Source organism: Rattus rattus, chromosome X, assembly GCF_011064425.1.
Source record: "Rattus rattus isolate New Zealand chromosome X, Rrattus_CSIRO_v1, whole genome shotgun sequence".
Taxonomy (NCBI): Eukaryota; Metazoa; Chordata; class Mammalia; order Rodentia; family Muridae; genus Rattus; species Rattus rattus.
In genome coordinates, this window is record NC_046172.1 from 115,434,454 (window position 1) to 115,456,506 (window position 22,053).

Genomic DNA, 22,053 nt, shown 5'->3' on the forward strand with positions numbered 1-22,053 from the left:
AAAAAGTTTTTTCTTCCCAAAGGACTTAACTGTTTAGTATTTTGTTTTTAAAATGGGAAAGCAAATGTTTAAAAAAGAAAATCACTTAAACATGGATTATAATATTATTCCCTTGTACATATGTTTTGTAGTTTGCACTTTTAAAACAATCATGAAAAAAAAACGCCCTAGATTTTTGAATTTCTGTCTTTTGAGCTCTTAAAGAAAATAATGGCTATCCCTCTGGGTTGGATGCCTGTAGGCAAGAACGGGCTTAAGGGGGCCCCTTCCAACTCCAGGACTGTGATTCTATACTTCTGAGCTCTGCAAACACTTCTACCTGGGGCAGCTTAACTAGTCTTAAACCTAAAGATTTAGCCATAGCATGGCCATGAATACTTCCATTGTAGGAATACTTTCTGATAAAATAAAATGTGTTTGAAAAATGCATGCACACAGGCACATACAATAAAATTAAAGGTCCATGGCACTTGGGATTAAGACACACCTGAGAAAGACAACCCTGGAAACAAAAGTGGCACTTTGTAAGTGCTTCTCACATGGGATGGATAGTTAGCATTTAGGCTCTGCTCACTCTAACTAGAAACCTTTGCTGAAGTTCTTTGTGCCTCGGATGTCAACGAAATCTCTCTCTCTCTCTCTCTCTCTCTCTCTCTCTCTCTCTCTCTCTCTCTCTCTCTCTCTCTCTCTCTCTCTCTCTTTTTTCTTTTTGGAGCTGAGGAACAAAACCAGGGCCCTGTGCTTACTAGGCAAGTTCTCAACCACTGAGTTAAATCTCCAACCCCCCAAGGAAACCTTTTCTAGAGAAGCCATCAGCACCACCTCAGGGGCAATGTTTTAAACTTAAGGTGAAAAACTTCTGTGATTAATGTGGTTTGATGTCTTTTATGACAAAGCATTGGGAGTACAAATAAAATCCTCTTCAGGAGGAGAAACCCTTGGCCATTTTCCCTTATATTATCCATTCGTAATGCAACTCAGGAAAACAACACTTCAGTTTGGAAGTAGGGGTGAGAAGAGTAAACTGAGGGAGATACTGTGCAGTTCACATTGATCCAACTCATTACAGTTTGGGTCAATGGCTCCAAGGAGAGACTTGCTTGGTGTATGCAGAGAAAGTGAAACCCATAAAAGGCAAGCATCAGGTTAACACTACTGTGTTAGGTGGAGATAGCTAGTAATTTATTTTTTGGCTGTTACAGTCTGAATCTTTGGCTTTTGGGTTGATGTAGCATGTCCAGGAAAAAGGCACATTAGAGGTTTCTTTAAGAACAGACTGAGTTACTCCTCAGTAAAACGAGAGGCATGGCAATGCCCCTGTCAACTCAAAGACTTCATCCTTATGTCAGAAGGTGTCACTCTCTGGAGTGCTTCATGGGCTGCTGCTCTAACAGGTTTTCCCCTTTATAAACAGAATCCAGCCGCTTTGGCCTTATCTACTTGATTCGAAAATAGCTCATCAATTTAATAGCATTCAGGTTGTTTATGCACACACAAGGCCCTTTGAAAAGAACCCTTTTCATGTCGCCAAACAGGCATTTTGAAATCAACTAATTGGATGGTTGTCTGAATTCAACTCGTTGTTTTAAAAAATAACCAGTTGTTCCACTGAATTACATTTTTTTACCCCCAAACCAATTGGTGTGTGTAGACAGAGTTTGAGTCAATCCAGATGGCTGGCTGCATTTTTGACTTGAACTGACTGGATGTTTTGTGGTCAGATATATACAGCTCTTGATAGCCACTGGGGAAATGGGGTAGAGGGGAAGGAAGGTGTAGGAAAGTTAGGAGAAATTATATCAACAAAAGTTTCCATCTTGAGTGCTGTGGATCCAGACATTTTCTGCAATCAATCCTCTCTCCCTCTCAAAACACGTGCATGTTTGCACACACACGCATGCGCGCGCACACACACACACACGTACGCATGCATACGCACACACATGCATGCATGCACACACACATAGTTAAGAAAACAGAAATAAAGTAATAACATCCCTCCCAGCTGGCTCTGCTCACGGCTGTGGGTCTTTCTTTCTTTCTCTCCATGAATTTCTTCACTGCTTGGGTGGCCTACGGAGGGATTCTGGCAACTGGGCTTCATCGCTTTAGCTCCCTCTCAGGCTGACTTTTCCTTCCTGTGGGGAGTGCCGGTTTGAGGGGCTCAGGCTGGAAGAAGAGGGCTGCAGTCAGACCTGTAACCCCCAATTCCAGGCTGGGAATTTCCTGTAAGGACTCTCCCTACTCAGACACGGCTAGTAGGTTTTGAGAATTTTCAAGTTTTGTAGAATCAGGAGTCCCCATAATTAGCTGTCAAATTCTGCTGGCCAGATGCTTTTAAAGGATACTTCTTGTGGACTTATCATTGAATTCATTTTACCTTACAGGATGAAGGAGTAGGGAGGAAGGCAGAAGACAGAAAGCAGCCTCCGTGTTCTACTTCCGCCGAGGTTTTTTTCAGTAACAATCAAGAAAGGGTTCTGCAAATATTTTAACCTAAACTGTGAGGAGGGTAATTTCCAAAATGTCTGCCACTTTTTTTCACCCTCAACAAGTTGTGAAGTGTCTGTCCTAAACTCTACTGTCTGCTTTGTACCTTTCCTGTCTGTGCGACGGTTATTGCTTTCAGTGGCATGAACAGCACAAGAAATATTTGTATACTGTCCCTAACTTTTCTCTCTCATCTAGTAAATCTCAAATTGGCATGTTTTTCATAACATGTCATTTTTCTTGCCTGCCTCTTTAAGGTGAGTATTGATTCCCTCAAGCTTTCCAAAGACATCTGGATAACATTGAAATGTTTTTGCCTATGACATTTAGGTTTTAAAGCATTGCCACATGGGCTGCTTGGGATTCTTTCTCTCTCTTTTATTTTAGACTTAAGGTATAGTCTGGTCGTCACTGCTGACCTGCTAAATCGCCTTGGGATCATTGCTTTATTTCTCTGACTCACAAGGGCTTTTTCATCAATATTCTTGGGCAATAATCCATCCGTATCTGATCTGCCCCATTGGGCTGTTGGAAAGGATCATGCGAATAATTCTAAGGGAGTTCTTTGTGAGGAGTATGAAGTCCTAAACAGGAGATAGTTTAGTTCTTATATTTAGGTAGTTCTCAAAACTTGGTCTTTCCTTGTGAGATCTCAGTTTCCTCTTGGCTTCTCAAATCATGCTATGAACTGCAATTACTTTAATTCCTGGGTCTGGTGGGTTTTTGGTGTTATTGTACAAACACTCTTCCAAAAAGTAACTTCTAGGAAAAAGTGCTATGAATGAACACACATTTCCCCCCTTTTGCTGTGGTGGGAATTATATCTGGGGCTTCATGCACAGTAGGCAATTTTCTATCACTGCATTGCATTTCCCCACCTTTGCATTACTTTTGAGAATAAAAACAAAACAAACAAACAAACAAACAAACAAAAACCCCGATACTGTATTCTTAGTATAAAGGAAAGAAAACCTGACAGGATTGCTTTTCTTTGTCTTTCTACTCATGGTGTGGGTGAATGTGTTAAAGCGTATCAGTCACATTTTACATTCTAAGGTGAGAAACAGAGATCCTCTCTCTAGGCTTCTGAATCGCAGTTATGCTTTGGGTCTAAGTACCATTGTGTTCACAGAAAGATACTCTTCTGCTCTACCTCGGGGTCAAGAACGGCAGATTTCTGTGCAAACCCACGAAAGGACAATAGGCAATCCCATCACTCATTCTTTGATCTTTCTCTTCAACGGGCTCAGCGTTTTCCATCCTTGAGTGATATAGGGCATTTGATAAGCCCCATATGGTTTACAAGCACACTGAATCCTGCTTCACATTATCATCTTGTCTGGGTGCTTGCATGTGATTAAATGACCTCTTTTCTTTCTTTTTTGGTCATAGGAGCAGTTATACTGAGGAAAGTGAACTTTCCTGTCCATATGTGGCCTAAATGTTACCCTTCCACACATAGAATATTAACTGAGAGCCTCCCATTGTTCCAGTTTTCAGGAAAGTCATCGCCCTTTTTCCTCTGAAGAAGACTCACTGCACTGCCTAGCCTTAAGCGGAAGGAAAAGAAAGTAAATGTGACATGATATTTCCATAAAGCAGTAAATTAGAAATGCTATGAGAACATGCAAATACGACTGAAGTTTAAAACTCAACTCAATCTGGCTGCAAGCTCAAGACTTTTTTTTTTTTTTTTTTTTCAGAAGTGAATTTGAGCTCCTGTAGTTACATCCAGGAAATACAAGCCATTACTAAGGCTGGGAATTGAGAGTAAAGCCAGAGTACAGGCTGGAAATGTAATTGTAATTGGGGAGGCCAAACAACAAGGTTAAAGCCTGGAAAATGGAAAGGCAAACCCATGTCTGAGAATCCTTGGGCCTGTGACAGGTCTCTAGCTGAACACAGCTTAGCCTGCCTGCTCTGGTCCCCTCTGCAGACCAGTTTTGAAAGGCAGGCTGAAGGAAGATGTAGTTACTAGTCAGACTGGACAGTTAGAGAAGATCCTCTGAGAAGGTAGTTATTCCTCCTTCAAACATACAAATCTGAACACGCTTGCACATTTGGTACTCCCTAAAACTGCCACTGGGGCAACTCACAGGGAAATCTGCAAGCTTCCTATTATGCCTGATTACCCTGGTGGCTGAGGAGCACTAGGACACGAATTTGGCCCTCATCTCTGTACTAGCAAGGCTTACTACTTGATGACTGCTTACTAGCAAGTGGGTACAAAAATGAATAAAGGCAATAACGAGAATAGTATCATTTGTGAAATTCTAGCCTTAAATCTTAATGCAAAGAGCTAATATGTGCCAAGACATTACTTATCTTTAGTCTTTTTAAAGACTTTACGATTTTTAAAAATGAGTTTATTTTATTCTGAAAATATGTGTATATGTGTATGTGTCTGAGTGTGGGTTTGTGTATGTGAGAGTGGCGCCCAACCTGCCTCCATTTTAGGCTTAAAACCCACCATTTTAAAGTAAAGATAAACTAGGCTCATTTCTGTTTATGATTAAACCTCTGGGATTAACAGGAGGACATTGGACCCTTTGGAATTGAATTGCAAGAGATTAGGAACCACCCACTGTGGGTGCTTGGAACTGAACTCTGGTCCTCAGCTAGAACAATAAGTGCTGCTCTTAACTGCTGAGCCATCTTTCCGGTCTCTTAAAATAAACTTTCTTTTGAAGGCTGAACAAAGAACCATAGATAACTAAGGAATGCTGAGAGTGGGAACAAATAATCTTCTCCGGAAGAGCACACCAATTGGTTACCCAGTCCCTGAGAATGTATATGTACAAATAATATTATTGAAACAGAAAACTGAATGAATTATAGTTATGTGTTTAGATGTGTGTGTATGTGTATGTGTGTGCGTGTGTGTGTATCTTTGTGTGTCTGTGTGTGCCTAAAACAACAATTAAATAAAAAGAGACCATGAATTTAAAAGAGAGCGAGGGTGATACATTGGAAGGTTTGGAGTGGGGAAAGAGAAAGGGGAAATGCTATAATTATATTCCAATATCAAAGAACATAAAACTGTATAAGAATCAAGTTTTAAGGTTAACAGTAAGTATCGGATCTCACTGTGGCATATTCATAACACATGCTATCATATTTGGTTCTCTTCCCACTGCTCTTCACTACTCCTACCCTAAAGACCTTGAATTATATTTAAATAGCTTAGAAAGAAACTGAAAGAATGTTACAGTGGGTACAAGTATACCTGCCACCCATATTCTGTCATTTGTGCTGCACTGTACTTGAGCTGTCACAGGAATTCGTGTGCCTTCCATTCATTGATCAAGGTTAAGTTTTCTTTATTGTGGTAATAACACTTGGTATAAGCACTGCTCTTTTAACAGAACCATAAGTGTACACTGCATTAGTGTTGACTATATGTACAATGTTGTAGAGCAGATCACCAGAGTTTCTCTTATTTGACTAAAACTGTAGCCTGATTCTCCTTCTTCTGAGCTTTTGGTAATTACATAGTTACTTCCATGTCTATTTGACCAGTTTCAATGTCTCATGCAAGCAGAATCATGAGCTATTTTAATATTCTGTATTCCTCTTTATTTTACTTAGCATATTGTCCTTAAAGGTCATGTCCGTTGTCGCATACAGCCCTATTCATTCTTTACTTTATTGTGTATATACTATTTTTATACATTCATCAGTAGAAGCTACTTTAGGTTGTTTCTGTAACTTTTTCACTAAGGGCGTTGCTTACTTAGAACCCAGCTTTTAAAAAAGACAAGCTATTACCCTGTAGGCCTAGGCTGTCTCAAATTTGTGGGCGATCCTCCTGCTTCAGCTTCCTAAATGCTAAGATTGTAGGTATGAACCACCCGTGCCTAACTGAATCATGCTTTTGATGCTTTTAGACTTTTTGCTGTTTTGAAAATAAAATGTGTGGTTCTAAACGTGTGGATAAGTTTGTGAGTGTGTTTGCCAGGGAGTATGCATGTAGCCGCAGCTCAGATGGAAGCCCATGTCTTCAGGCTTTGAGGTATTGGGATTGTAAGTGCATGCCACAAGGCCTGAAGAATTCTGTTGGATAAACAAGCACATATGTGCGGTAGCTGTAGCTCTATTTTTAGTTGCTTCAAGAACTTCCATACTGCCTTTCATAGCTGCTGCACCAACAGCAGGGTGCAAGTTTCCAAATTCCACATCCCCACTAACTTCTGCTATCTACAGAAATTTAAAGTTTTTAAAAATCCTTATTTTGTAAACTTAAGGCTTAGCTAGATATGGTTCTTTGCCCAAGGTTACCCAGCTAGCACATAACAAAGTTGGAATTTGGACCTAGGACTCTCTGACTCTGAAACTTAGTCCCATCCCATAACGTTGTCATGCTTCTTTTGATCAATGTGTTGCAACATAAGTTAAAGCAAGTTAACCAGAAGGTGAGTTGAGATTAAATAGGAAGTTGAAGTGGAAGGCAAAGGAGAAACATAGAAAGAACTACCTTAGTCTTTGATTCCAGAATTTCCATCTATAAAAGTAAACACAGGCAGCAGCGAAGTGAGGCTGTGCACTGTGTACCACACATTAAAGGGAAAGAGAAATATCAGTATGTAGGATAAAGAAATCCAGTTTCATGATGTGTATCAGACTTGGTATGGGTTCAGTTCAATGTCTCCTCAATGCCATATATTTAGTGTCATTCATGGACTGAATATGATATAACCGAGCATCAAGGACAGGTTAGATTAGATTTCATGTACAGTGTTTACAGAAGCACAGAAACACACGATTCATTTGTGAAATATTTCCATAGAAGGGCTCGACATAGATTTCTCAATAAGGAAACCTAATAATGAACCTGCTGAAGAGTTTACTATTTCCAAACACTTTAATAATCATACTTCCACACACTGAATTTTAGATATACATGATCTAGTACCTTTAGTACTTTACAGTCTTAAAGGGCAAATATCACAGTCTCAGTTGTTTAAACACTTTAATAAGTTAATTTAAAAATCTCTTATTCAGGCCAGAGGCGTGATAGTGCATTCCTATAAGCCTAGCCTGGGAGGAAGAGGCAGAAAGATGCCTAAGTGCAGGCTACCCTGGGCTTTGTAAAGACTTTGAAACCAGCTGGAGCTGCATAGTGAGGCTATGTCTAAAAATAAAAAATAAAAATCCCTCTGATTTAGATTTCTGGTATGAAAAAATACAATAGAAGTATGTCTGTTCATAGCCCCATTCTTTCAACACTGTTTACAACAAGCCTACTCTCCTGCTTATTAGGAAATTATTGAGATTTTAATGTTGTTATGTAGTCTTTCAATTAAGAAAAACACTGAGCTACTGACACATTCTTCCTGAGGATTCCCTGTGGAGTCATTGCTGAGTTTGTGTTATTAGGGCTACATTTAGTCACGCATTCAACAATATGTATTGAGGTCCTACTATACTCCAGATACTATTTCATAGGCTGTTTCATATCCAGATGTGTAATATTCTTTCCTCAAGGAGTTCCCACGCATGGGAACACAGATGGTTGGAGGTAGGAAGACCCCTAGAGAGCATGTAATGTAGCCTACAACCTTCAATTTCCAGTTAGGAAGATGCAGTTCCTGATCCCAGGCTACCATGCTTATGGAAACAGAACATGGACGAGAAACCAATTCTCTTCACTTCTGTTCCTTTGATTACTCTGGTCTAGTTGGGAAAAAAAGGATGCTTTCTTACTAAACTTCTTCAAAACCATACCAGACAAAAAACTGCTGACAACCCATCTGGTGTTAACTGTCAGTTTAAGGGGGGTTTAGAGGAAGACTAGAGACATCCAGTGGAGTGTAAATCTCGTGAGTAATGACATGCTTTGCTCCTGACAAGTAGTGAGGATGAATGAGATGAAGGCATTCCAAGGAAGGAGTCCTTCCCTCTGTGTATTATCATCTTGCTTTAAAGAGTTACTTTTCGGTACATAGGCTAGTATCGCTTTCATTTATAACAGAAAGTGTGATATAAATTACGGGAGACATAATTGATAAAAATAAAATGTAAAGGCAAGGGAATTTCAAACCCCACTCATAATTTACCATGAGATCTTATAAAAAGCAAGATCTCACACAACTCGTATTTCCTTTCTTCCTAAAATTTCTTGAAGAAAAGTGAACCAAAGGGCATTATTCTTATGTAATAATTTAGAAGGGAGATCTTTTACAAACTCATCTTCACGTAGACTACCTATTACAGGGGAAACTTTTTGTGTTGTGACAGCAACAGAACTCTAAATAAAGATGTGGTCCTTTTGTAAAAGGAAACTACTACAGGGGTTCATTGGAAGACAGTTATGAAATGATGACTATGGGCCAAAGTTCTGTGCAAACGGAGGCAATGCTCAGAACTGTGTCCCATCTACCTGGAAGGATCACTTTATCCATGTTGCTCTTCTACCTGAGATGAACAAGTAGTTTGAAAAGGTAAAATAAAAAGTAATTAAAAAAAAGGGCATGTCAAACAATTTAATTAGAGTCATCAGTGGAGCCAACTTGTCACATGCTTGAAAGTGGCAACTATATCAACATCCTGTCAACATTGATCTTGGGATAGTAGCTCATTCACAGTTGTAGTCCCAGAGCTGGGGAGTTGAGGCAGGAGGATGAGGAGTTTGAAGTCAGTCTCAACTACACACTGAGCTTTTTAGGTCAGCCTGGACTCGAGTGAAATGAAACAACATTTTCAAAAGGTTCTCACTGTGCACTCTCAACTTTTGTACCTAAAATCATCATAGACTAGTAGTAAGAGTGCATAGACCATTCCAAGTTCACTTTGGAGTTCACTTTGGGTAGCACTGGATTAGAGGAAGAATTGTATGAACTTCCGTTCATCTAAAGTTCTCAAGTTATATTGAGGATATAAAGTAAGCACACATTTGTTTTACTAGGTGCCAAGCAGAGCATTTCCCTCAGGGGCAGCAAGTAGAGCCTGTGCCTGGTTGGGGAGAGAGTATGCAACTGTTGGAACTGCTCTTCCCCTCCTTTGGCTCCAGACCATGGTTACACTGGGTCTCCATAACACAGTTTCTTTTTTTTTTTTAATATATAATATAATATATAATATATATAAATATTCCAAAATATATGCCATAAGTTACCAATTCCCAGATGCCACCAATGAAACATTATTCAGAAGAAACCCTCAGCATGCCTTAACTATCTAGCTTAGAGGTATGCTCTGGGCAGGACACTCTTTGGGTTTGGTGCTCTCTAGTTCTCACCTGCTGGCCTTTTATGTGAGCAGCCTTATATCTACTCGAATGAGCTCTGCATGTAGATATCTTCTCCCAAAATTAAAGGCTGCATCAATGTGAACTTACTTATTGTTGAAAAGACTTTGGGCAAATCACTGAAGTTCGTGTTCATTGATTAGAAGTAGCGTATGTCTGTGAGTTCTAAAACTAAACTCACTGGCGGCATAGTGAGGTTGCATAACACAGTTTCTAATGGATAACCTTTATGATAACTAGAATTGGGCATGGTGCAGAGAATGACCCTGTCCTACAATATGGTACTCAAAAATTTATTTATTTATTTATTTATTTATTTATTTATTTATTTATTTATTTATTGTGTACCTGTCCTTTTCTGTGTGTGGGCATGTGTGTTCCTATGAAGGTCAGAGGCCAACTTGTGAGAGTGGGTTCACTCTTCCCATCATGGTGTTCTCAGGGAACAAACTTAGATTGTTAGGCTTGGAGGCAACTTCTCTTACCTGCTGAACTCTCACTAGACCCATGATATGTTACTTACTTTGGCAATCCATCCCCCTCCCATCCCCCCAGACTCAATACTGCCAATGAAGCTTGGGAAGTGGGATGGCAAAGGTTATTGAAAGTCTTTGTTGCTGTCTATGATGATGGCTACTGATATCTCCCATATGTGGCAGGGACTAGGAAAGGATGGGGAACGGAGCAAACTTAGTAAGAGGTTAAACTTTTAAACGCCTGGTAGCTTATTGGAGGACCAGATTTTAGAGCCTAAAGACCCAGAAATTACTTGAAAATTCTATGAAACACGCATTAGGATGTATATATTACATGCCCACAGTAATTTAAACCAAATAAAGCACATAGGAATTACCATGCAGCATATAAAGCTATGCCTTGGGCATTACTTGTATTTGAACTTAAAGTTACCATGCTCTCAATTGCTAAAATACAAAACCACTCAAAAACTACACACACACACACACACACACACACACACACACACACACACACACACCTATGCGAAAGACAAAAAATGCTAGAACTACATACAGTATATCTGTCTAGTTAAAAAATCAATAGAATAAAGACATGAAGAACTATGTTAGGAGTCAAGATCGATATTCCTTTATGCAAACAAAAGACACAATAGACAATTTTTTATTTGTAGTAATCAACATGATGCCACAGTTAAAAAATTTACTATTTTTATTTTCAAAATTTGGATGGTGACTTTTAAGAGTTTCAGTATACTTTGTGGATTTAGTGAGGGCAGAGCATAGTCCCCAGTCTGAAGAGAGGCTAGCCCTCCACAACTCACAATGGAAGCATCCCAGTCACATCTATTAATTTTCCATACACACGGAGCCAAATTCTGCCCGAGATTATTCTGCAATTTTCAAAATGACTTTAAGTCTTTCAACTTACAAAGTTACCATTTTCATTGCACTAGCCTGCTGGCTGCGATGGATGAATGAACACTCTTTCCCAAAGGACTATAATTCATCCTCTGATCATAGCTTATACATTTGGGAGAATTGGGATCAGTGTGCCTGGCGCCTCCCCTTCCCTCTGCCCCACAAAGGACTCATACAGTGCAAGAGAAGAGGAGACAAAGTAGCTGTGTGCCATCTACCTCAGAGGTGTGGCACAAGAGGTGTTGACTGTGAACAGCAAGCAGCCTAACATATAAGCAACAGTCTACATGATGTGATTTCAGGTGCACCAAAAAAGGCCTCATTGCCCCTCAGTTTAAACACTCCCTTCCCACTGGCGGATGCCTGGAATTCCAGAGTTTTTAGAGCTCTGTTCCTTTGGTTTAAAGCTTTGATCCCTGTTGAAATACTTATACCCCTGGGTGGGCAGCCCCCATTATATCCCATCGACCAGATATACTGAGATAGGATGAGTTTTAAAGCTTCCTCCCTGACAGCAAGTTCGGGAATGAGGTTAAGAGCAGAAGACACTGTGTACCTGAGAGGGATGGAAAAAGGAGAACATCACCTGGGGGGCAAAGGAACTGGGCCCAAGACAAATAATGTGTGCGTGTGTGGCCATGTGCATGGCTGTGTATGCGCTCCTCCCATGGCGGCAGCTGTTGAACACCCTTTCTTAACCCTCTCCCAGAAAACTTGATTTATGCTGCTTTTGGAGCCATGGAACTAGACTCTCCTCCCTGCTACAGCAAGATAATAGCTGCTGGCTACAGCTGGGAATTCTTGAATTCTTTCAAACTGGAGACCAGGAGCAAAAGGTGAAGAAAAGTTCTTCTGGGCCTGCTGTGCTAGATAGCCTTTCCCTGGGGTCCAAAGGAGAAAAAGGGGTCCAGCCATGCTATCTAAACACTTTCAACTGGGTCTGAGAGCACAGAGCCGTGATTGTCAAAAGCGAACACTATTTCAATCAGCATGTCCTTTTGTATCCCCACAATGATTATCTCTCTGCTTCTCTTGCTGGAGAATTCAGAGGAGTCACTGACAAAAAGGAGCATGAGGAAGGGAGCTTGTCTTGCATGAGGCAAGACAGTTGCTTCTATAAAAGGGAAAATAGAATTTTTGTCATCACACGAATGCGTTTTCTGTTTATTGTTTTTTCAACAGGGTCTCACTGTGTCTCCCTGACTGGTCCTGAACATCCGGGATCAATGCATGCTTCTATCTCAGCCTGGGGAGGAATGGCTGGGACTATAAGCACACTCTACCTTTCCTTGCTACGAAAGTCAACCTTACTAATCACCCATCTCTGTAGGGTGCAGTATAATACATATAATGATTTAAGAGAGTTTACACATTTGTATACGGATTTCCTTCCTGTTTTTCTTCCTTTTCTTGTTTTGCACAGCAAGACTTTGTGCAAGCTAGGCACGTGCTTTACTGCAATTCACATTCCCCAGCCTCTGGCTAAAGATTATCCGGAGTAAACTTTTTCAACACTGACTAAGCAGTGGAGATGGCTGCCTGTGACATTTCTGGAAGTGTTTCTGACAAAGAAGTCTACCCCACAACGCCCATTTCTGTTCCTGAAATTCCACTGTGAGAGTCATCACTTGGGGGACTGGGAAGGTTAGAAGCCTTTGAGAGGCACTTATAAAAATGGAAGCACTTCTTCAGCTAGGCAAGGTTGGTTTCTTTTTTTTTTTTAAAAAAACTCTTCCCTTGGCTAGGCTAAAAGCTCTGAAGTAGGTGCTTGGAGTGAGATCAGAAACTTCCAGGCTAAAAAAAAGTTCTTCAAACCTTAGAGTCAGTCTGTCTCTGACTTAGCTCCAATCCTAGGGACCCATACACTACCCTACTCGGTTTGCTATATCTTTGTATTTCTGATACCATTCAATGTTATCTTCAAACTATCTCATATTTTGCTGAACTGGGTACTTAGCTTTGTCTTGACAAAGCTCATGAGTTGAATGCACTCATATATCTATAGTTTGTAACCCACTGAAATAAAGTTTTTGACAATAAACCCAAGTTCCTGGGTCCACCGCATTGAATCCGGGAATCCACACTTCATTTGGGAAACAGTGCTTTAGTTTATGCAGAGCACGTTACATATAAAAAGCACATATTGAAAAGAAGGTACAGCCACTATTTTTCCCCAGGTACTCTATACCCAGTAGTTGAAAACAACTGTTGCCTTTGTAGTTCGTAGCATGAGCTCTGGAAGATCATGAATTTATGGGAGGTCATGTCTTCCTCTGCGAGGTCGTGAAATTCAATCAATGCTTGCCTTCCAATCTGCCCTTTGGTCACAGGGCTCCACAGGTGGAACATATCAAACTCACCAGCCAAATTAGGACTCTTAATTGGTGTTTCTTTTAAAGTGGATATGTCATTTGTCAAATGTTCAATGCAGGCTGAGGCCTAGCCCCAGGCAAATGAAGTAAAGAGAAGAATGCCAGATACATAGGCAGCACTCAAATGTTTGTTGAAAAAGGGGGGTGAATAAGCCCTCCGTCCTTGACTCCTTCTCTCCCAACCCCCATAGCCACTGGATCGGCATGCACTTTGAATTCTATCTCTTAAAGATCTCTGGGACATTTTTCCCCTTCCAAAAGTCCTCTGTCACAGGCCTTTGTCATTTTTTGTGGGTATTAGTTTCACGACCTCTTAACTGGTCTTCTTGCTTCCACTCTTTTCTCTTCTTCAAACCATTCTCAGAAACATTGTTGCAGAGAACTTTTAATAAGACAAATATGGTCATGTCACCCCTATGCTCACAATTTCCTTAAGTGGTTCCCCAGACTCCTCTGCAGGCTTCTAGACTGCACAATCTGGCCCTTGCACGCCTCTCACTCCTGCCTTAGCTCTTTTAACTCCTCAGCCTGAACTCATTACTCGCACCTCCTACTCTCCAAATGGGCCATGCCAGGGCCTCTCCTCTTTGTTCACCCTGCTTCCTTGCCAGGGCACCCTTCCCCCAGTCTTTTCTCACCTCAGCCCCTACTGGGCTTTCAAGTCCGAGTTTAGGCCATCAGCATTTCTGGGACACTTTCTCTGATCCCTCCGCTCAACCCTTAGAACTCCATCTTAGCACTTAACACAGAATGTGTTAACATTTCACTTTAGATTTGAAACTCTCTGAGGTCCCGTACTACAGAATGAGTTTTGTGTCTCTGTTTTCTGTTTGTGTCCCATAGAGTCCAGCACATAGTGGGAATTCAATTATTGCTTATTGAATGAACAAATGAAGGCTGGAATGAATTGCTCAGTTACCTTCATATTTCCTTCTCTTTTCTCATAGCCTCTTATTCAAGACACAGTCCTCCTTACCGAGTTTATCTTTCTATTTCTCCAAGCATACTTTTGTGTAGTAAAAAAGAACACAATCAAACACTGAGATAATAAATTCAGTACTTCTAGAAATGCTGAGCTCCTACTATGTACAAGACACGGGGCGAAAGCTGTTGCTATGTATGCACATGAGTGGAGTCACAAAGAGAACCAATCTGATGGAATGATTCCATTTCCTTGGAGCAAGATAAAGATTATATGCTTTTCCTTCTCAAAGAGGCATTTGACTCTCAAAGAAACGTATTTCCAACAGTGAGAATTAAGTAGAAGAAATGGGGATTGGCATCCAGGAAATCTTCCAAATAGGGTTCTACTCCAGGTATGAAGCAGGCTATCCATGGCTTAATGAATTTAATCTGTAAAATGACTTCCTGAATGAGTTACTCTCATCAGCTACACGTTGCTTTATGAAGGTCGCTCATGACTATCCTGCAGATGATATGATTCACCTAGGAATCAAGATCAAGTATATATATATATATATATATATATACATACATATATATGTGTGTGTGTGTGTGTGTGTGTACTTTGTGTGGTTCTATTGAATCAGAACCAGAAAGCTACAAGGGCTTCCACACCTTTTAGATACAAAGATGAGCCAGGCTGTGAAACCCAGAGGTCCCCAGCTGCTCCAGGAAGCCTTCTCAGAAAAGCGAACAAGGAGAGGGATTTTGTGCTTAGGGAACCTTGTGTGGGCTCCGGTAGCCAGAGGAGCCAGATGTGGATAGGAGAAGGCCTAGGGTCGAATCGGGTGTGTGCGTGTACCTAAATCGCGGACCTCCATGCCGTTCCAAGAAGGATGGAGAGCTGGCAAAGGCTGAAAAGGAGAAGCCCTCCCGGCTGTAGGCCGAAGGGAGGTGGAAAGGAGGAGTGAGACTGGGGAACTTCTCCCAGAGCCAGTCAGAGGGGACTGCTGTTGGGAAGCCAATCAGCGTGCCTGAGCCTGCAGCCCCTCTGCAGTAGTTATGCCAGAGCGCCCAGTGTAGAGCAGTGGCGAGCGAGTGGCAGGGCAGGACTGCCAGGAGCCACCGCACACGCTCCCTATCCTCTTCCCGCGCCTCTCTCGCCAAGGCTTGTCCACCACCTTGGTCAACCCAGTCTCCTTGCTAAGCTCCTCGCCACGCCCCGCATCCCGCAGGCCAGCAGCTACACGACCCCACGCCGTCCTCCAGGCAGCGCGGCTGGCCTGGTCTCGCCCCGCCCCATCCCTCCTCGCCACGCCCACAAGGCTCCGCCCCGGGCCGCCCCGCACCACCAAGCTGTTCCCGCCCTCGCCCAGCGCCCAGGTAGCTGCGAGGAAACTTTTGCGGCGGCTGGGTAGCGGCTCGTCTCTTGCTCTGCAAGGCTACTGCCAGACTTGCTGAGTCTCGGGACCGCTCCGGCTCTTATTGCCACTCTCTCCTGCTCTCCTCGCTACCCCAAGAAGCAGGATGGCCGGGACCGTGCGCACCGCGTGCTTGCTGGTGGCGATGCTGCTCGGCTTGGGCTGCCTGGGACAGGCGCAGCCCCCGCCGCCTCCAGACGCCACCTGTCACCAGGTCCGTTCTTTCTTCCAGAGACTGCAGCCCGGACTCAAATGGGTTCCAGAAACCCCTGTGCCAGGTGAGTAGAGGTCCCTTGAGCATTCCCCGCGCACAGTGGAAAGCCAAGGCGCGCGTGGTGGCTCTTCCCAGAGCGCGCTCGCCTGGCGGGGCCGCGGCGGCTGTGCTCTCTGTTGCAGGGTACCTGGGAATGGTCGCTGTGCCTGTGGCCTGGACCATCTACCAAGGGAGGAAAGCAGAGTATGGGTGGACTCTGTCCACATGCCCGGGGCTCACGCTGCTGTCAGGAAATGTGCAAGCCAGAGCAAGGAACAGCAGAGATCGCCTTTCTAGCGCCCATTTTTGGGGAGGGCGGGAAGGTGGGAGCTGGCTCCCCTCTGCTCCTAGCAAACCGGCTTCACAACGTGAAGACGGTAACTCGGGAATTTATCTCCCTTCCTCCCACGTTCTGCCTTAGCTGGACCCGCAGTTCTGGCCATACTTTCTCCACCGTGTGTCTCCCCCATGCTTTCCGTTCCCAGTCTGGGTTCCCGACGCTGGCCGGGCCCAAGTGCAGGCAAAGTTGAGCACAAATCTTTGAATCCTCAGAGGCTAGAGAAGACACAGTGAAGGAAACTTTTGAGTAAGAGGGTCCTCCAAAACGTGGAAGACTGCGCCTTTTCCTTCAAAACAGCTTCCCTTATCTAGGTTGGCAAATCTCTTTAAAAATCGGCGGTGCTGGCCTGCAGAGCACGAGTCCAAAGAGGATTTAACTCCTCCCCCTCCCAAATTCATCTGCCTTGACAGGCTGGACCCCGAAGAGGAGAAGATTTTAGGCAGAAGAAAGTTTCAGAGCGCCTGCCTTTTGTTCTGCACAATCAGATCGTTTTGTAGGGCATATTTTAACCTTAGCTGAGGGCTGCCGCTGTCAACAGATGAATATTAATGGCCTCGTGTGATTGACTGTCCAGCAGTTGGGCTCTTAACGCTTGCCTTAGAATCCAATCAGGATAAGTTGCTATACTAACAATACGGGCAGGAAGAATAGGTTTCGAAAAGATTAATTTTTCAGAGAGGTGCGCTTGGAAGAAACCAGCCAACCGTATTTGCTCACTGAGACGTTTGTGGCCTCCAGGCTCTCTTTCCAAAGACTCCTGCATCCAGCTGGGCGCGCATCCCGCGCTTCGGGGAGACATTGGGAGCAAGCCTCGCCACAACTTGGCTGGTGGCTCTCAACAAGTCAGGGAGGCGGGCGGGATCGTTGGACCAAGTTGTGAATGCATATGCGCGCCTTGTGGGCGCTGCCAGGGAGCGTTCACTGGCAGGAGGTTACCTAGGCAGCCAGGGCGCTCTCAGCCTTTTCTTTAGGTTGATGAAAAGAGGCTAGCGAGCCTGCTGTTTAGTTGCAAAGGTAATTGGTCACCCTTTTTTGGTGACTGAAATGCACTTGCGCATATGTTAAATATTGCCTTGCAGGATATCGCTCTAAGGGAGGGTAGAACTACCTCTTCCACTGTTAAGTCTTAATAACGTACCACGTGGGCGTGTGCACGAGCTGTAAGGGGCAACCTATGAATCAGTTCTGCAGAGCTGAAACAACAGGCGAATCTCTCTCCACTGGAAGTGCCAGGGTAATTAGATTTCCAAGGCTAGAGAACACGCTTTTGTTGATAATATAAAAATTGGTCCTTACAGGCTGAGCCCCCACAAGATGAATAGAGAGAGAGAGGCAGAGGCAGAGAGGCAGAGAGGCAGAGAGGCAGAGGCAGAGAGGCGCTTGCCTTTCTCTCTCCTTCCCCCAGCTCTCTGGCTGCCTGCCTCTTTGCTACATCTGTATAAAAGTATTGGGAAGGCCCACACACTGTGTCTATGAGAGTTGGCTAGGGCATGTTTCCTGTCTTGCGTGCTTCCAGCCTAAGGATGACCATTCTTATAGAGACTATTATTTGTAATAGAGATTTTTTTCCCCTGTATTATTTCTCAAACTCTAGGAGAAAGCACTTTGCTAATTCTTTTTCATATAAACCCAGCACAATTCATTTCAAAAAATTAAGTGGTGCCCAAGCACCTTTCCGCGGCAGACATGGAAAACGAGTCCCAAATTCAAATGTGGTGATATCCATCCAGCTAGCGTGCACTGTGGAAGTACAGCTGTCGGATTCTCAGGCCTGGAACAAAACCATTTGTCCTGAATTTTAGTAGGGTAACTACGGACGATGCAGATATAGAAAATATGGTAAAATCCTAACGTTAATGTGTAGAAAGAGCTCATCAGTATTTCAGAGAAGAGATGATAATGGCAGAGCGAATACAATGGCAAGTGCATAATTTCAAAGCGAATAAATGTGTAATTTGCTGCTGTCGCTCACTGGTTAGAAATTGAAAGAGAGCTGCAAATTATTTGATAGTTCTGAACCATCGCGATGACCGGTTGACTCCCCCTCCCGCATCTCCAGCTACAGTTTAAGCCATGTTTAGTTCGTCTGCTTCACTGTGTTAACTGCTTTAATGCTTTCTTTGTCCCAGAGAAAATGAGATTCGGTCCCCACTCAGGAAAAATCCTCAAGAATGTCCTGTTTCACGGAAGGGGCACATTTGGGATTGGTTGCTAACTTTGGCCATTAGCAGAATTGGGTTAGCGTGGATAAGGTACATTTCTTATGTTAATATGGATGAGACTAAATTGCATTTGAAATCAACCAGCCTAAAAAATAAATCACTGGTGCTGAAGGACTACCTCAGACTTCTACCAAACCCTTCCAATCGCATGTTTCATTTCTTTTAGAGTGTTCAAAGGCACTGGATAGCCATTCTAAATAGCATATTCCCCAAATCCAGGAATCTCTTCAGACCCCACTTTTTTTTTAAGGATTTGTAACTTGGAAAGCACTACAGATGGAAACCAGGCCCACAGAGTTAGCGTTTGGCAGGGAAATCCATATAACTGACTTTCAGTGCAGCTCTTTTGCCCTTATTTAATTTAGAAAAATTCAGAAAAAAAGCCAATGAGCTCATAAGTCTAGATGTTTATTTTGTTTTGCTTAACCTACCCACAGGCGCAATCAAGAATGGATACAATTTTAGGCAAGGGAAGTGAGCTAGTAATCAGACAATGATGTTTCCAATTGTCTCAAGGGAATGTTACAGAAGTCTGAAAAAAATTCCTCTAAACAAAAATCAAGTGTAATTCACTTTATGAATGCCATACACCACTTTTGTGGGGGGTGGGAGTTACAGGGGTCGGATGGGAATGAGAAAATCAAACAAATCATGGTAGTATTGCAACTCCCCTAAGATGGAGAGATCATCTGTCTTGGAGAGGGCCTTGGAAAGTGCTAGAACTGATCCCGAAGGTCAAATGCACCTATGGGTAAAAGGTAGCCCCTCAAGAGCCCAGATGGACTTGGAGTTCCTTGAAATTGATGAAACAGAAAAAGATATAAAGAAAAATTCTTGAAACAAAGAGTTTATTTTTAAATGTGAGTGCGTATGTGTGCGCGCGTGCATTAGTGTGTGTGTACTATGAGGAGTGCGTGTGTACTATGAGAACCAGCTACCATATCTGTGTTGCCAGCTGTGGTTCCCCCAATTCTTTTGAAACAACTAAAAGTCCAAATGTTGGGAAAGAGAATGAGAACTGAGGTACGGGAGAATTTTTTTTTTCTCTCCTCTGAGATTGCACCAGACATTTGGATGAGCAGGTGATTTGTCAAAACTTTTCAAAAGTCGTACTGCTGTGTGCTAACTTTGAGGAGTTTAGAGAATTCTTTCAGCTGTGCTCTGAATATATTTAGTACATAAATCCTGCCTGAAAAGTATTTAGAAGGAGCCATCATTCTGATGGAGATGGCGGATGATGGGTGGGGCTCCTTTGCAGGCTCTGGTTTAGGTGATGGGGGTGCAGAGAGGAGTAAGATGCAGTCCCCTTTGTCAAGGGGCTTGCAGTAGAGTGGGGGAGCACACAAGTAAACAAGCTTCCCAGGAAACTTGTAGGATTAAATAGGGTGAAAGAGGCTAGAAAATACCTCCAGGAAATTGGCTGAAATGGTCACAATAGGCAGCCTGGGCAAGGGAAAAGAACACAAGAGATGAAGTGGGAGATAGGGAGAAGTCTCTTAATAGAGCCTCCATCTTAAAAAGGCACAGAAGAAGGTTTTTGATGGATGCTAGATGACACAGATGGTGTCAGTTTTGCAATGTGTTTTTTTCCTACAGACTGGTAGATTGTATCCAATATTTTGATGCAATATTTTTGAGCATTCTGTTGCTTCCATCTTTAGAGTTGCAATGTTTGCTGTTCACTGTAGCCTAGGAAAAGACTGATTATTACCAACCTGGGAGAAGAGTCTTGGATTTGTCTCCTATGAGACAAGACAGAAAATATGTTTTCTCTTTAAATGGCAGCTATCAACGACCATGCCAACTTTAGTGTTTGATGCATATACAAAAGCATGGGTCTTAAGAAGGATCTTATTACTCATTTCTAAGAAAATTGAAGATAATCACTTATAACTTGTGCACACGATACATCATTTGGAAAGAATTTCACTGGGGATCATGTTGCTCAACTGAAAAGTTTTGGCGTGCTGAATTTGTACATTTTTGTGAATGCTTCCTTTTACTCTGATCTCTAGCTTTTTTTCTGCATATGGTTATTTGTATGTTTTAGATTATAAGCTTCTTAAAGGGAAAGCTCTTTGAGCAGCATCGAACACAATGCTAATAGTGCCATGCCGCATTTGGTTGATAATTAACAAAAAAGAATTTCTAGATCATTAAGTATTTTATATGAACTTTCAAATACTTTCTCAGGCTTATTTTAAAAGCTTAAGCCCAATGCTATGGCACACTCTTAGGGTGTGTAGATAAACTTCATAATCTTTATGTATTTTGGCTGTAGACAGATCCAGGCTTACTTCAGTTATCTGCTGACTCTTAATAACTGGTTGGGCTTATTAATATTGAATACCCAAAGAACAAATTGAAGTCAGCAGCACTGTTATGCCTGGATTAGTATAGTTAAAGATCAACAATTATTATGGCACATAAATCAAAAGACCGACCTCTCCTAAATCAAGTTCTTTTTGATTTAATGTCAGCTGCACTTTTTTTTTGCTAATGTTGGTGTTGCCATATTTGGAAATCTAACTAGGAGACATGCACAGATCTGTTGAAGTACCTCATGGGTTTCTGTACCCTGAGATCAGAATTCCTGTACAGGCTCAACTCAAGAGACTGTTTTAAGTGCCATCCGTTGAGCCCTAGCTGACCTTTAAATGGGTTTGATGTATTTGGTAATCTAGGGTCTCACGGAAACTATAGGCAGAAAAATCCCTTAGTTATTTGCCCATATTTAGCAGCATGTTTGACTCGAAACAGGATTTCTAGCACTCCATTAAGAATAAGCATCAGAGTTGGAGAGAAGGCTCAGCGGTTAAGAGCACTGGCTGCTCTTCCAGAGTCTTGAGTTCAATTTCCAGCAACCACATGGTGGCTCACAACCATCTGTAATGTGGTCTGATGCCCTCTTCTGGTGTGTCTGAAAACAGCTACAGTGTACTTTAAATAAATAAATAAATAAATAAATAAATAAATAAATAAATAAATAAATCTCTTAAAAGAGAAATGAATATCTGAAAATCGATTCAAGCCATGGTTCCCCCAGACTTGATTTTTTTAGACAGCATTAGTAACTGGGAATTTACTCTCCTGAACTATGATAGTAGAGAACATGGTTCTGAAAGAAATTGTCCCACAATGGACATATCAGTAGTGGAAAATGCATTTTGAAATGTGTGAGGTAAGCAAGGTGCCCACTGGAAACAATCGCGGGTCCATACAAGGAAGCTTTTTATTGGTCTCCAGCCCTGTTAAGAGCATTGACTGCTTTTCCAGAGGTCCAGAGTTCAAAATCCAGCAACCACATGGTGGTTACAACCATCTGGTAATGGGATCTGACGCCTCTTCTGTGTGTCTGAAGACAATATGAAAGTGTACTCACATACATAAAAAAAAAAATCAAGATAAA

General features: G+C 42.3%; 1 protein-coding gene across 1 annotated transcript in view; it reads left to right on the top strand.

Annotated features, from left to right (window-relative positions):
• Positions 1-15,785: 15,785 nt before the first annotated feature.
• Gpc3 (glypican 3) overlaps positions 15,786-22,053 on the top strand; it is a 352,864-nt gene continuing 346,596 nt past the window's right edge. Inside the window, 1 exon segment of the mRNA XM_032890339.1 lies at positions 15,786-16,107. Within this exon segment, the coding sequence (XP_032746230.1) occupies positions 15,936-16,107 (172 nt within the window). The 5' untranslated portion in view covers positions 15,786-15,935.